Source organism: Lepidochelys kempii, chromosome 10 (assembly GCF_965140265.1).
Source record: "Lepidochelys kempii isolate rLepKem1 chromosome 10, rLepKem1.hap2, whole genome shotgun sequence".
Lineage (NCBI taxonomy): Eukaryota > Metazoa > Chordata > Testudines > Cheloniidae > Lepidochelys > Lepidochelys kempii.
In genome coordinates, this window is record NC_133265.1 from 70583615 (window position 1) to 70599487 (window position 15873).

General features: G+C 48.5%; 1 protein-coding gene across 6 annotated transcripts in view; it reads right to left on the reverse strand.

Annotated features, from left to right (window-relative positions):
• Positions 1 to 6343: 6343 nt before the first annotated feature.
• LOC140895043 (interferon-stimulated gene 20 kDa protein-like) overlaps positions 6344 to 15873 on the reverse strand; it is an 88955-nt gene continuing 79425 nt past the window's right edge. For all 6 annotated transcript variants that reach the window (XM_073304173.1, XM_073304172.1, XM_073304170.1 and 3 more), the window contains 3 exons: positions 14959 to 15196; positions 12926 to 13126; positions 6344 to 7438 (listed from right to left, as the gene is read on the reverse strand). In XM_073304173.1, coding sequence (XP_073160274.1) covers positions 7346 to 7438; positions 12926 to 13126; positions 14959 to 15189 — 525 coding nt within the window. In that variant the 5' untranslated portion in view covers positions 15190 to 15196 and the 3' untranslated portion in view covers positions 6344 to 7345. The remainder of the gene's footprint in view (positions 7439 to 12925; positions 13127 to 14958; positions 15197 to 15873) is intronic.

The following is a 15873-nucleotide window of genomic DNA, read 5'->3' on the forward strand; positions in this document are numbered from 1 at the left end:
AAAAAAGAAACAAAATAAAAATTAATAACTAAAGCTAAAAAAGCAGACTCAGAGTGAAGCGGCTTGACTTTTCCGAGAAGGCTCCCCAGATGCACAATGGGAACATCTGTGCCGCGGCTCACTCCTTGGAAGGGCCTCAGGCCACAGAGCGATGCTGGCGTCAGCTGGTTACAGTGATGGCCTTGATGAGGTCCTCTCCCTGCTTCCCACAGGGCCGGGGCCGCTCAGAAAAATCTGCTTGAGTGCAGCTACGCCTGCTGCTGGGCTTGAATCGCAGCCCAGGGCTGGATCTCAGCAGCCATAAATTCCTCTTTTCACTTTGTCTTGTTCTCTCCGGGCTCCATATATTTCAAACAGACAAGTGTCCTACATGGGGAGGTAGGAGGCTGGGGGGGGGGGAGATGGTTGGGCCCAGAAACAACCGTCCTTCTGTGAGGCCCATGAAAAGCATTTTCATAAGGCCTATGCTCAAAACGTTCTGTTATCAGGCACCCAGAAGCAGCAGGTCGATGCATGCCCTGCTCCCGGGAACGAAATGAAACTCTAAACACACACATACCCGCAGTGGCCATTTGCACAGACAGGCATGGCCCATGCTCAGCACGGCTGTCGCATATAAACAAACAGTCTTTTCTGTATTGTTGCCAGCAGCGCCTATGTTCTTCCCACCCAAGGTGAAGACACACATGCCATAAGGATGGAAATTCACAGATCAGGATTAAATCTTCTCACATGTACTTGCAAAAGGTGAATACAGAAGTGGTGCTCTGAATTTGTATAAATAACAAAACCCTGCCTTTGTGTAGCATCTTTCATCTGACCCCTCTGCCTGGTAGGTATTCCGATGAGCTGGCTAGCATGCATGTGTCCTTTGCTAGATAGAGTTGGAACTGTTCAATCATGTGTCGCAGTCCCTGCACTGCTATCAGCTAACGAAGATTCCCTTCTAGTTCAGGTCCTAGCAGCCTTTGATATGGAAGCAGGAGGCTCTGAGTTCTAGTCCTGCTGTCACTTTCATGGTCCAGGTAACCCCTGTGTGCAGCACTGTGAAAGCCAGGACCTCCGAGAGAACTGCTGACTTGTTACACCCTAATTACCTCATTTCGGAGGTGGTGAAATGGAAGCACATGGAGGTGAAGTGACTTGCCCAAATCAATGGGAGTGGAACCCCATTTGGGAAGGAAGGGGTTTGTGGGGGGCAGTGGGAGCTTTTGGCTGCTGGGGGTGGGCAGGGTTGGTTGGGGAGCAGTGGAAGCCTAAAGCAGCCTGAGGGGATTGTGGCAGGGGGGATGGGTGGATAGTAGCAACCTGAGGAGGATTCCACCATTCTAACTCTCTCTCCATTAGCCTGCCCACTTCTGTCCCCTTCCAGCCCTGGCCCCTCTCAGCAGTTGCTGCCACCACTGACCACCTCCTCCTCCCTGGGCCCCAGGGCTCTGTGCTTGCCCAGCATCAACAGAGGGAGCTTTAAGAGGGGAGACAGAGACCACCTATGTGCAGTAGTTCCCGGGAGGCGGCTGGGGAGAGGGTTGGACAAGCAACCGCAGTGGCCTACCTGACTGTGTGAGCTCTCAGCTGGGATGCAGGCCAAAGTGACACTAGCCAGCCCTGTTTTATAAAGGTGAATCTGACTGCATTGTCTGGGGTGAGGGGTCTTCCCCTCCAGTTCCTGACCAGGAGTTTGGAATAACTAAAGGAGAGATTAGCCCCCGAAGAATCCATCCCAGTTTACACACTGAGACCAGCCTATGCTGAATCAGGACTTTGGGAATTCAGTGAGTGCTGGGCAGATGCCTGTGTAGTTCAGGCCTGGTTCATACAGTTCAGACACATACTCCCTAGGAGGGAGTCTTTGTGCCTTGATTTAAGGCGCATTTAATTCCCAGTAACTGGGGACGTACCAGTTGTGTTTGCTAATCTATCTTCTCAGGAACAATCCTCCAGTCTTTCATGTTGTGGGGGAATCCAGCCCTTCCACTCAATGTGTGTTGAATGGCTGGAGGATGGAATAATTTGGGATAAGCGGGAAGCTTTCTTTGAGCTTACAAATCCCTTCAAATTTTAAATATTTCCATGAGGGAGTATATATTTTCCAAGGAGTATATGGTGCTTTGTGGAACATTTTTCATATTTACAAAACCCATCCAAATACACAACACTGGTCAGTTTTCCGGACATTCAAAATATGAGGCCATCTTTAAAATGGCTTCACCTGTTTGAATAAAATTCCCCATAGGTTTTATACCCTGATATATATTTAAAATAAATATTAGGAAGCAGCCAGCTTTGGAATAATTTAAACAATGTTCCATGTATATTACTAAACGCATGGCCAATATCCTTTTATAAAATGCATCCCCAGCATACAGAAGACACCCTGATACTATATGCAGTACATACTGGAAAAGGGTTGATTGCATTTTGTATTAAGGTAAAAGAAATTAAGTTGGATGCTTCCAAATAGCCAATCGACACAAAAATATATAATTGGGTATTTGAGGTACAATAGCATATGACCTGGCTGCAAGATTATCTATTAACCTGCACTTGTGGGATAAAAATGAGGTTCTCTGAGCCATTTTAATGTAGAAAGTTATTTGTAGGCCTCCTTGCACTATGGAACAGTTCTGCCTTATACTCTTGAGATGAATATGCTTTCAAGTGGGAGCGTCCGGGGGACGGAATGTACCCACTCAGAGACACAGGATTGGTGTGTATCTTTCCAAAGCTGGAGAATAATTTTAATAGGTGTCTGAAATTTTATTTTGTGGTTTGGCTAATCGTTTCTCTACTAGTGGTTGATTTAAAGGTTAACAAAGAGCCCCAGTGGCAATTGTCGCTTTTTGTTTTTTCACATGTAATCTACTACCTTGTCCTCAAAATGACAAAATACATGGGCAGGGGGGAAGGGTATAGACAAGAGTCCCAGAGTCACTAAATTGAGCAGCAGGAGCCTAGGCTGGCTGGTCCTTTCAGTGTGAGGAAAATCTGTCTTGTCCATGACCCTACATAAACGTTATATTCCCATTTGGGGGCTGTGACTGACACCTGACCTTTTTTGCATCTCTTTATTAGGGACAGTGGTTTGACATACCAAAGGTCATGGGGTTAGTAACATTTTATTTCCTTCAGGCTGTGAGGACTTCAGAAAGTGCCCAGTATGGTCTGGCTGCTACCAGAAACAAACGATTAATAAGTCAACCTCTGTGATTTCCAGCTTGACTTTGCCCACTGTACAAGTCAAAACAAGAACTCGAGCAGCCAGCATGATCTAAATTAAACTCATGCCACGTTCTTTCTAATGCATACATCACTCATCAAGAGGAATTGAGATTTTAGGATGGGGTGTAAGTCAGGACAACGTATGGCTTTTGTGGCTGACACTTCCACATCTATATTGGGTCTACAGGGCCCAAACTAGCTAAACCTTGTTTCTGTCCGCAGTTATGACTCAGAAATTGCTTTTGAGGGACAGATATATTCAGCATCGTGGGTACCGTTTTTAGAGTGACTTTTCTGACCGTAACCACATATTAATGTCATCCTAAAAAGGTAACAAATGTTGCTCTATGTGGTGCTTGCTTTGATCTTTTCCACCTTTCTGTTATTTTAAGACACACAAGGATCAAGTGGCACACTACCATGCCCTGATTATGTCACAACAGAGCGACCTTGTATGACTCTCTCAGAGGAATTTGCCACTCAGTTTATTGTGGCTTTCCCTTTAAAAATGTGGAGAAGTTGGCTCTAGTAAAAATGAAAAATTCTCAGTACTGGTTAGCTGGAGAGTGAGTGGAAACAGTAACCATCCAAACTTCTCCATGAAGGGATTGCAAACATACTCTACCTCTGACCTGCAACACTCCTTGCTATTCTAGCCCTGGATCCCAACACTACTCAGCTGATGTCCCACAACCTTGACTTACATCATCCCTTGCTATTCCTATCCACGGCCCCTCCCTCACAGAGACTGGCAATCTTGCCCTATTGTTCATTAGATTTTTGAAGTGAACAATTATCTTCTCGGGCCAAAGCTAAAATTGCCACTTAGCTAGGGGTTTTTAACCTCCTGAGCCAGTCCTCCCAAATGTCAGCAATGTGGTGACTGGGTTTTAAAAGTGATGGCGGTGGATGGTGTTTGCTTTTTAAGGTTGAGAGTCCCACTCCTTGTGTTCAGGAAATCTTGTCTGCACCTCCACCCGTGGGGCAATCCTGCTTCATCTGCTCTGAGCAACTCAATGTCTGTCTACATGAGCCAAATGGAGGCAAAGGTGCAAAATTCAAATGCTGATGGGCAACATCAGGTAATGGTGCTGAGAGCACCTGCTGCCCTGCCTGACTACTGAATGCAAGAAGATTGGACCCCACATATAGAGAGCGGGGGAAATGCAGGAAGAGTCATAGATTTTACAAGATGGAAACCTCTACTGGGCCCTATTTGCTCTATTAAGTCCTTGCCAGTCCAGTCTTTCACCAGTCAATGCAAGATTGTTCTCTCTCATCCATTTATCCAACCTAGCTTCACAAGTCCCAAGTGATGCATCCCCAAGCTTTTCCCTTGGGAAACTGTCTGAGGGAGGGGTCAGGAGCTACTGAGCCAGGAAGCAAGCAGGGAAGTGAAGACTCTGGGATTCCAAAACCAAAGTCACGTGCAGAGGAAAGAGCCATGGATGCTCTGCAGCACGAGGAATGGGTCTGGGATAATGTCAGAAATCCATGCAGGAGCTGTAGAGGGGAGAGAGAGAGGAAGGCAGCTGGGAGGTCAGCATGGAAAGACACTGGAGAAGAACCAGTGCAGCAGGAAGGGGGAGAATCAGCCCCCATGTGAAGCCCATCAACACTAGGAACTGGCAAAGGAGATCCCAGCTCAGAAAGATGGGGAAACACTTCCAACTTACACCTTCACAGTGCGATTCCCTTCCGGGCTTTCCTTGCTGCCTTAGGCTCCTTCGGTTCCCCAGTAAACTCTGATTTACTTTAACCTTGAATAAATGCAAAGAACTGGAAGAGACCAGGTTTGTGGTTTTAATTGGGTAGCAATCAAGTTTTGCGCTCTGTGTTGGGACACCCCTTTTGCTCTGGCTTCTAGGAAAGCCCATGTAAAAACTAAACTATGTCCCTCAGGAATAAGCCAGAACATGCTGCTAGTTTGCAAAGGAGGGGTGGACAAGTGTGTACCTCAAAGCCAACACCCACCCCCCATTGACCTTGTGTTTGTGCTTTGTGCCTCCCTTTGCAAATTATCCCCTGGGAATGAACAGTCCCTTGCTAGATGAATATTTGTCCCCCTCCTGGTTGTATCTCAAGCTAAGCTAGGCACAATATTGCTGTTTCAGCATCTTCCAACTACGATCACAGCACTGTTATTTCAGTTTTAGTGTTATCATTGTTTTTAATCAAAGTGCTTGTGGCCAACACGTATGGAGTAGTTTGATTAGCCCAGTTGTAGATACAAAAAGCATGGTTTTTAGCTGCGCTGGGGTGTGGCTTGGTGTATGGGTCATAGATCCAAATTGCACTGGGCCCAACTGAATGGTGCCAGCCTTGGACTAGGCTAAGAATGACCAAGTTTTATTTTGTTTGTGACCCATGTCACGTGCAAATCTGGGTCTTCAGAAAAGTGAAAGGCTGGTACTTTGCTTAGGTTCTCTCTCTGCTCAGATACATTTGTACCATCCTAAAACATTCCCCGGCAAACTCAGTCTCTCCTCTAAATGGCTGCCTGCCAGAGGTGTGTAAAATATACCCATCTGTTAGCTGGTAGGTATGATATAGACAAAAATAAGCAGCCTAAGGGCACCACCTAGTGAACAACTGTACAAACATGACCCTAAATCCCTAAGCTGGTAGAAATAAAACAGAAGACTGTGTAACTAAGGGCTGGGTATTCAGCAATGCCGGTGGTGGAATAGTCACCTATTGCTCCTGCCCTTATCTATCAATCTATCCTTATTAGTTATTTGTATTGCAGTGTTGTTTAGAGGACCCACCAGAAATCAAAGGTGCCTGGTGGAAGGCACTGTACAAACGGATGCTAAGAGACAGTCCCTGTCCCCATGAGCTTACAATCTAAATATATAAAAGACAGACAAAAGGTGGGAGAAAGAAAGTAGTAATTTATGGGTCAGATCCTCCCCTGGTGCAAACTGTCATAGTTCTATTGACTACAATGGAATTACGATCATTTACACCTTTGGAGGATCTGCCCCTATCCATATGGACGATATACCAGATAGATACCATCAGTCTGGGTTCTTATCCTGGGCTTATCGGCATTGTGTCTGCATGCCCCTGCCCCACTAAGGTCAAGAGGGCACCAGTCAAAGGAGCAGAGAGATTAATATTTTGATTTTCACAGCATCTTTTATTTTTATTCAAGACATTGTGTTGCAATGCAAGGACCATGAGCTTCATTTATAACAATAATCAGACTTCTATAGCACTTCATGTCCAGAGACCTGAAAGCACTTCACGAAGCTGGGCAAGCAGCATCATCGCTCCCTACCTCCCCGTTTACAGACGGAGAAGCTGACACAGGAATTATTCGGGCCAACATGGGACAGTGTTTCAGTGGCAGAGCTGGGGACTAGAACTCAGTCACCTGACTCCCAGCCTCAATCCACAGCTGCCCGGTTCTCACGAGACAGGTTTATACTTCTTTCAAAACACTCACAAGACCCTTTAGCACTACATATTAGTCCCTATACCAGCCATTAAGGATCTCTAGCTTTTATTCCATATGGAGCCTAAGTTATGCAGCTAGACATACCAGAAGCTCTGGGCACCCACGGGATGGTTGGCTCAAGACTAATGCGATGGGTTCATTATCCATACTGAGCTTGTATTTCTACACATATATCCAAGATGAGTGACCACAGCACATCACCAGGGGGTGATCAAAACCCCTCTGATTCTTGAGCATTATTATGGTGGTTTTATATTGCAGAAAAAGGGTCATATCCCTGCAAAAGGGCAGCCCTCCCAATGTCAACCCTAGGGGGCAGGCAGGGCTCAAGTGAGCAGCGGCAGCCTCGAGCGGCAGGCAGGGCTCAGATGAGTGGCAGGCAGACAGAGCTCAAATGAGCAGCAACCCCAGCCTTGAATAGGGACAGGAGCTCAGGTGAGCAGCTAGGGCCAGCCCCATGGGGAGATGGGGGAGGGTGCTTGGGCCAGCCCCGTGTGGTGTCCTGTTTTCCCTTTGGGAAATATGGTCACCCTACCCACATGGGACATTCACTCAGCCCATAACAAGATCATCACTGGACATGTTACTAGGAGCCCGTCCCGTAACCTTTAGCGCAGCTGCACATGTGACCTGATGAGACACAGAAAAGCAAGAAGTCCCTTAAATGGAGCCATCCCCTTTTGATCTGGCAAACTTGAAGAGCTCCATGGCCGCCCTGGCGTCTTCCACAGAGGAGTGGCCCTCTCTGTCAGTCTGTAAAACAAAAGAAGGGCCCCAAGAGTGACGTAGTGCAAGCAAAACCAGCCTGGAAAGATCAAGGTCTCCAGATGGACATTCCAGGCTTTACTGAGACAACCCTGCTGACAATAAGGCACCCCTCAGCTGTGTATTATGTCTCTGGCTGAGGGATCATTGTGGCATCCAGGCACATACACAACCCAAGGGCAGTATTATACTGCATTGGGAGGGGTCCTATCCTCTCTTCCCTTTGCACCAGGTACCTGCCCCCGAATGGGAATTACACACATGTATCAAGGGGAGAGTAGAACTCATGGTGTCCAGCCGTTCCCCAAAGAGTGGAAAAATCCTGATACTCAGGACTGGGAGGGTGCTCGTTCTGATCATGAGGTGGGATAAAGGAGAGGAGCCTTAGATGCTGCAACATTCCCTGCAGGAACCCTGCACCCTCCTGAAACAGCAACAGACCAGAGTGATTTTACTAAAGGAAAATACAGGGAGGGTGGAGGGAATAGTCAGACAGTCTCTCAGTAGGAGTCTGTGTGCCCTTTAGTATGCAGCATGTGGCCTTCTCGCCCGCTGGTCCTAGGCCCTCCCATCTGCTCGCCTTGGAGCCATCAGCTCCACACTTCTATTTTCCATGCTGGTTTCCAGGGAGGTTAATGCTGACTGCACTGTATCATTTCTATAATGATACAATTCCAGGCAGAACCATTTCCAGGCAGAGATGCCTGAAGAGAAGGTGCCAGGCTGGGATTGCAAAATGGGACTGGCTCTCAGCAAGCTCAAGCCAGAGCTCAGCGCTCCAGAGTCTCCGCCACAATCTGTAGCGAGCATAGAAATGAGCTCTGTGATTAGCGCGTCAGCCCCATAACAACTTCTCTGCAGTCCCTAGAATGCATCACTCATTCGACAGCCAGGCCGAGTGACACTGTGATTATTTTATTACTGTGTTTATAAAGGTGCCAGTTGGTGCAGAGCTGGCTCTTGTTTCTGCCAAGAGCAGAAATCCCGATGAGGCAGGGCAGGATTCCCTCCAGCTCTCCCCACACTAGCTTGATGCCACCCACTGCACAGTAGATACTTGCCCAAAGGTTGTGACTCCTCGGCCTAATTCCAGGGCCCAGCCTGACAATTCTCCCAGACGTTCACAAACTCCATAGAGCTCCTCCCCAATATTTAATGGTCTTCAGAGCAGTGGCGCCAAAACATGAATGAGGGGTTCTTTCCACAAGGTTTCTCCACCCTCAGTGAGATGTGGGGCAAAACATTCTTCTCTTTCCCAGCACCATCAGTCCCTGCACTATACTCTCCAGCCCTGCACCTCTTCCCCTCCCTGCTACATCTAGGTGGCTTCCATACCCAACATCCATTTTCACAGTGACAGCAGGGGCAGGTGCGTTTTCCTGCAGTCTCTGGCAGTGGGGCGGCTGTTGGGGAGTCAGGGGACTGAGTCTCCCCACTCTGTACAGCAGCAGCTTGGCCCCTCCCCTGCTCCTGAGTTGCATCCATGGTGCAGGGACTACATGGGTCCCTCAGGACACAGGAGGGTAGTTCCCCTTGCAGCAAGCACTCAGGGGGCTGAACACTAATGAGCAGAGCTGGCCAAGGCATTCTGGGGCTGGTCAGAAACAATTTGTGGTTGGCTACCTCCAAACAGAAACAGTTTCTGCCTGTGACAGTCACAGGCCAGTGCCCAGAGCCGGGTTGAGGATCGGGGGGGTGTTTTGCAGGCAAAGGATTGTTAGATCCTCCTTCTCCAGTTTAATGCTGCAGCATGGAACCTGCTTGTCTATTCATTTCATTTGTAGTCATTGGTTTGCATCAGTTTAATATCAGTTGCATTTTCAAACCTTTGCACAAGGAAAAGGACTAGAAATTGTCTGTTTTAAGTTAAAACTGAGATTCTCCCGGACAGGGCCCAAAGGCAGCTCTGTTTGCGTGGGTCCCCTGCTTTAGCTCATCAGTGCTATTACTTCCTCTGAAGAGAGTTCCAGATGATCACTTCCAGGGCCTGGGGACAGGAATGCCAAGCAATAATTTGCTTATACAAAAGGTGGCCACGACCTGCAGTGCAACCCCCAGACTGTTGCTGGGTGTTCTCATATTTGGTCCAATTCCCACTTAACCCAGCTTGATTCCAAAACCATCAAGGGCTGTGTCTTGGACATGCCCTGAGCTCCTACAGGTCTGTGAACTCTCTTTTGCTCTGGGCATTTTTCTGCCATCCTGGTGGCATCTGGGCCTGGGTCTCATCCATCGGGCTGCACGTGTTCTGATCAAGAGGAGAGTGCGCTTTTGGCTCAGAGAGGTGCGTTTCTCCCACAGTGCTGCACAAGCTTCAGTGTTGTAGCAAGACAGCTCCCAACCAGCTTTCGCTTCTTTTCTACACGGCCTGGAGAATTCTTCCTGTGCTGCTAACATTCAGCTCTGGGCGCACAGAGGCTGATAGGAGGAACTGGAGTGACCTTGCCGGATGCATTAGTGGTTCTGCCTCCGTTATCCCGCACCTGTGAAGTCCCAAGTCCTCCCAGCTCCCATCGACTTCAGTTCCTGACGTCCATGGGAGCTGAGGGCACTCACTGCATCCCAGGTTTGGGCACTTTCTGAGAGGATCTTGCCATTTTCTCTTATCTACAGACATTCACATTGTTTAAGTGGCTTGTTTTCATTAGGGAAAGGCTGTTGCTAGGCCACATCAATCCCTCTCATTGGTGAAAATGGTTCCTTGCAACCAATCAGTGGGTCTTTGCTAGAGTTCACACACACCAGCAGCTGAAGTGCTAAGTGACCGGCAGATGTGCCTATTCATTTTTAGCTCACACCTATTGCTTCTGCTGGCCAAGCAGGTTATTAAGGCTCCTGTGATTTTAATTTTTAACTGACTGTAGGTTTTCTGCCTTCAAATTTGCAATCCCAACAGAAACAAGGCGGCCGTTCATGTGGCGAAGGCACAGGGCCAGGACGCCTGGGTTCTACCTCTTACTCTGCCACAGACTCCCTGTGTGGCCTTGGCCAACCCACTTAATCTGTGCTTCTGTTCCCATCTAGAAAGTGGGATTACAAGCCTTTCTTCCTCTGTCTTGTCTATTTAGACAGTAAACTCTTCAGGGAAGGAACTGTCCTTCATTATGTGACAGGTAGTGAATGTACCTAGAACAATGGAACCTCTAGGGCAGGGGTGGGCAACCTACGGCCCACGGGCTGGATCCAGCCCGCCAGCCATTTTAAGCTGGCCCTCGAGCTCCCACTGGGGAGCAGGGTCTGGGGCTTGCCCCGCTCTGGCTGGGGAGAAGGGTCGGGGGTCGCTCCATGCGGTTCCCAAAAGCAGTGGCATGGCCCCGCACTGGCTCCTATGTGTAGGGTTCTGCTCTGCATGCTGCCCCCGCCCCAAGCGCTGCCCCCGCAGCTCCCATTGGCCAGGAACTGTGGCCAAAGGGAACCGTAGGGGCAGTGCCTGCGGACGGGGCAGCACGCAGAGCCGCCTGGCTGCGGCTCCACATAGGAGCTGGAGTGGGGACATGGCCACTGCTTCTGGGAGCCGCTTGAGGTAAGCGCCACCTGGAGCCTGCACCCTTGAGCCTCTCCCCATGCCCCGCCCCAGCCCTGATCCCCCTCCCATCCTCCAAACCCCTTGATCCCAGCCCAGAGCGCCCTCCTGCACCCCAAACCCCTCATTCCCAGCCCCACCCTACTCCCCCACCCCCAGCTGGACCCCGCATCCTACTCCCCACAGCCCACCCCGGAGCCCCTTCCCGCACCCTGAATGCCTCATTTCTGGCACCACCCTGGAGCCTGCACCCGCAACCAGAGCCCTCACCCCAACCCCAATTTTGTGAGCATTCATGGCCCGACATACAATTTCTATTCCCAGATGTGGCCCTCTGGCCAAAAAGTTTGCCCACCCCTGCTCTAAGGGCTACTGTAATAGAAATAGACAGCTCCCATTTCTAGTCTCAGGAATCTGGGGTTGCTGCACTGCAAGGTTTTCTTTGTCCAGCCTTTTAAAGCTAGAACTGTGATAAAAGAAAATCGTATTGAGCATTGTAAAATACTCCAGATCCTCTCCTCACCATCCCCTACTGGAGGCCCCATACAAATAAAACTTTAACAGCTCCACAAGAGCTAGAGTTTACTTGGGTGCATCAGAAAATCCATAGCCCAGCACTTCCCTCAGAGGACCAGGAGAGCCAGGGAATCGGAGGCAACAGGTCACTAGTGACAAATCTCGGGAGATGAGTTTCCCAGCTCAGAGTCAGCACTTGTCTCCCTTTGCTGCTGCTGCTGCTGTTTCAAGCCCCCACCCCCAAGAATGATCTAGAGTCGACACCTCGCAAAACAAGCAAGCAGAGACCTTGCCCCTGCCCCAGAGAGGGTACAATTAGACATACACAGTGAGCGAAGGATGCAAACAGACAGAGGAGGTAAAAGGGAAAGGAAGCACAAGTGGAACAATAAAATCATGCAGTTACTCAGCAAGGCTGTGATCCTGTAGCGAGCTCTGCACAGACAGACCCCTGCACCAACATGCAGCCTCACTGACTCTAATAATGGGCAAGTCCATAGACATACGAGTGTACAGCTGTAATAGTGGGGCACCGGGGAGGAGCGGAGCTCATTGCAGGACTGGGGACGGAGGCACATGCATATCTTGATGGTTCCATTAACTTCCCCCACATCCAAGCACCTGTGGGAGAGGAAAAGCTGCCAGGAATGTACATAAGGTTAGGGGGATGATCCATTATAGGATTCAAATTGCAAGGTGCCCCTCTACGAAAAATGTTTTTTAACAGAATTAAAGGGAAAAAAGCTTAATAAGAAAGATGTGAAAGCAGAGCTCAGCTGGAATCGTCACATGTTGCTCCAGGAATGGCTGTTGCTAGACAGAAGTAAATGTCTGCGTGTCACCTCACCTTCCCTCATTGGTTAAAATTCACTTCAGTGACAGGCTCGTCAGTTACCTGCTATTGCAGCTGATTGAAAAGCTAATTTGACCAAAAAAAAATAATTTTTTTATAAGAGCCTTGAGTTCGCATTGCTAGGATTCCTGGGCTTCTATTAGTCATTATTCGGGAGTATTTGGATGAAAGCCACTTATTTGCAAATCTTAAAAGTGACATGAAATTTAGCATAATGGATATTCGTCCACACATTCACTACCTGTCATTCTCTTGCTTAAAAAAGTGTTCAGTCATCCAATCAGGGAGCAGAAACACCACCATGTGACTCAGGCGATAGAACAATGCAGATAATAGCTATCTGACGCAAACAGCGATTCATTGACACTTAGGTGAATATTCACGAACATTCTGAGAAACTCCACACTTGCTCTTGAATGAGTCGCTAAGCAGCAAAGGGACTACATTTGTAAAGCTGTTCATAGCAAATACTCCAGCCTGCCATTCTCTTCCACTAGCCAGACTGGGTCATCAGGAAACCACACCCCTTTCACCAGCTACAGCCCTTTCGACCCGCTAGCCCCGGCGTGATTTTCCTCCTTACCTGGATGCTTTTCTTGAGCAGCTTTTCACAAAGGACCTTGAGGGAGACGCGCCTGGAGTTTCCCAGCCCGCTTTCCCTTCTCAACAGCCGGTCATTGCACGTGTCATAGACCCGGTAGTGCCACATGTTTTCTTTCAGTGCTTCAAAGTCATGGCGTAAATCGTGGCCAACCACCAGCTTGCGTCTCAGGATCTGTAAAATCTGTAAAAGGCGGCAGCGAAGCAATGCTCACACCACGAAAAAGCCCCAAAGGCCAAGAGAAGCAACTGACGGTTGGGCCTTACCTGTGTCATCACAGTCAAACTTTCCCAAAGGCCGGGGGACTGTTCAGAACCGGGGCTTTGGGCTTTTTAGAGACGAGGATAGGTGCAGCATGCACCCATCTCTGAAAGACTTATGCTTGCCGAAGGCTTCTGACATTTTCTCTTTGCCTCACACAGAAACACATGCATTTAAGTGATATTTTCAGAAGCACTCACCACCCACAATTGGGCCCAGATTACCAAAAAGGGTTCAGCACTCAACAGCACTGAATGAGTGAAAACCTCGGCCCAATTATGGGTGCTGTGCCCTTTTGAAAACCTGCCCCTTCTCGTATATCTGATACTCAAGACAAATCACAATTGTAAATCTGAACATCACCTACGCTGAGGCATTTTAATGTGCAGCACTTTAGAAATGTTCTTTCAATTCCATTTCTTTAGCGTGTGGTATTTTATCGTTATTTCTGCATTACTTATTTTGCTTAATGTTTCCCCTTTCTTGTCGGTATCTTATTTAAATGCAGTATCAGTCAGAGGGCCTGTAAGTGCTCATATCCATAAGACTTAGTCTGTAGCTTCCTGTATTTCAACTTTGGCCACCACACTACACGGTGAAAACAATTTCCATGACCAGTGTGGGTCTAGAGTAGTGGTTTTCAACGTGGGGTCCACAGACTATGTCTAAGATTTCCAAAGGGGTTTGCAACTCCATTCAAATTTTTTTTACAGATCTGCAATGAAAAAAGGTTGAAAATCATTGGTCTAGAGTCCTACTTCAAGGTCAACCAGCATTAGGAACTTTTTGTTGTATGTTTGTACAGAGCCTAGCACACTGGGGTCTTCATCTAGTACTAGGGCTCCTAGGTGCTACTAGAATACCAATTTATAATCGTCATAGGATAAGGATCACCAATTGGATCACAGGTTTGCTCTGTGAGGGAGGATCTCTAATTTTGATAAAAATACCTTGTATGCATTTAACATTGAAAACCAAAATCTTTCCAAGCAAAGTATCAATGCCTTAGTGACGGAAAGTCATTACCATCTGATGGCAGTTTGGTAACCCACATGCAATGAGTCTAGTGGTGTATGTGATTTGCGGAGTCTGTTCCAGGCTGAGCCAAGCCTGGAATGTAGGGAGAGGATTGGCAATTGAGGAAGGCTGCTTGCCTAGCCTGGGGTTCTACAGAGCGTCATCAGTCCCTCATCTGCAAAGACAGCACATTCACCTACCTTTGTTTACTGTGAGCATTTTCTTTCACGTGCTCCCTGTTCTTTTGTGCCATTTATCTATTTTTTAATCTCTTTTGGATCAGGATCCCATTTTAACTGAACTAATGGAAACACAAGCCACCTTGCTGGCAGCTTCAGCAGTGACTCTAAACAGCTAAATAACCCACAAGTCACTGCAACCAGGATTATTCTCATTAGCTTTTCTACAGCAGCGACAAGAAAGTGTGTGGCAGCCAGCATCAACTCCTGTTGACGTAGTTACTGTACAAACTAGATAAACATGTCCCCAAACTGGTCGGTCAGCCTCACACCTCACCAGCTGGGCCCGACCTTTTATAGATTTCAGCTAGAAAACTATATCGGGGTGGTAGGGGGTGGGGAGTGTTCAGTGACACATTGACACATGCGCTGGACGATGAATCTAGAGCCATGCCATGGTGCCAGTTCCAGGACAGAACTCAGAGAGGAATGCCACTCTCTGCCCAACAAAAGGCCAAGTGTTTCATTTGGACAAGGCTGGATTGTGATTCCTCTTACCTGTTCCCGGGCAACCCTGAATGGTGTGGCCCCTTCCATGTCCACTGGGCGAACTCCGCTCACAGGGGTCCTGAAAGCTGTTACAACACCTTCTGGTCGGATAAATTGGTCATAGACCACGTTGCCGTAGTAATCTACGATGCTGCAACGGGCCAATCCATTTTCAGTTCCGAATGGTCCCATGCCCACCATTTCGCAGTCCAGGGCCACGGTGTCAGAAGGCTCCACCATCTTCAGCCTGGTTTAAAGATTACACAAAACAGCATGTGCAATAAATCTAAGCAGACTGGGTGTGGATGTGTGTGTGTTACAGTGAGCGTGGGACAGCAAGCATGAATGTGCTTCAATCCCTTAGAAAACACACAAGGCATTGCAGGAGCATTTTGTAAAAACACAGTGATTGTTCCACATCCCTCTAGAATCATGTGCAGCAAAAATCACCATTTCACTCTGCCAGAAAGACCTCCCTCTCTCCCCCACGTCGGAAACACCAGCACTTTTCAGACAAGACGCTCCTCACTGTATAACCCTTTTTCAGTAGCAAGGTAACTGTCTGAGGGAGACTCTTTTTCTATGGGGTCACCCCAATGAACACTGTCCCCACCACCCACACAGTTGCAGCACATTCCCTGACCCCCATGCAGGAGATCCTCTACCGATCATTTATATCAGTGGTCCCCAAACCTGAGGGGTGCAGAGGAATGTTTGGGGAGGGCACATGCCAGGACCCAGGCCAGCACCCACAAGGGGCAGGGAGGGAGCGCCACCCAGCCCCACTCTGCCCACAGCCCCCCTCTGCCCAAAGCCCACCCCACCTCCGACCCCAGCTCTGCCTTCATTCCCTCTCCGTGCCCAGAGCAGCTCTGCCTCTAGTCCCAGCTCCTCCCCCATTCCCAGTTCAGCCCCCTCTCTCAC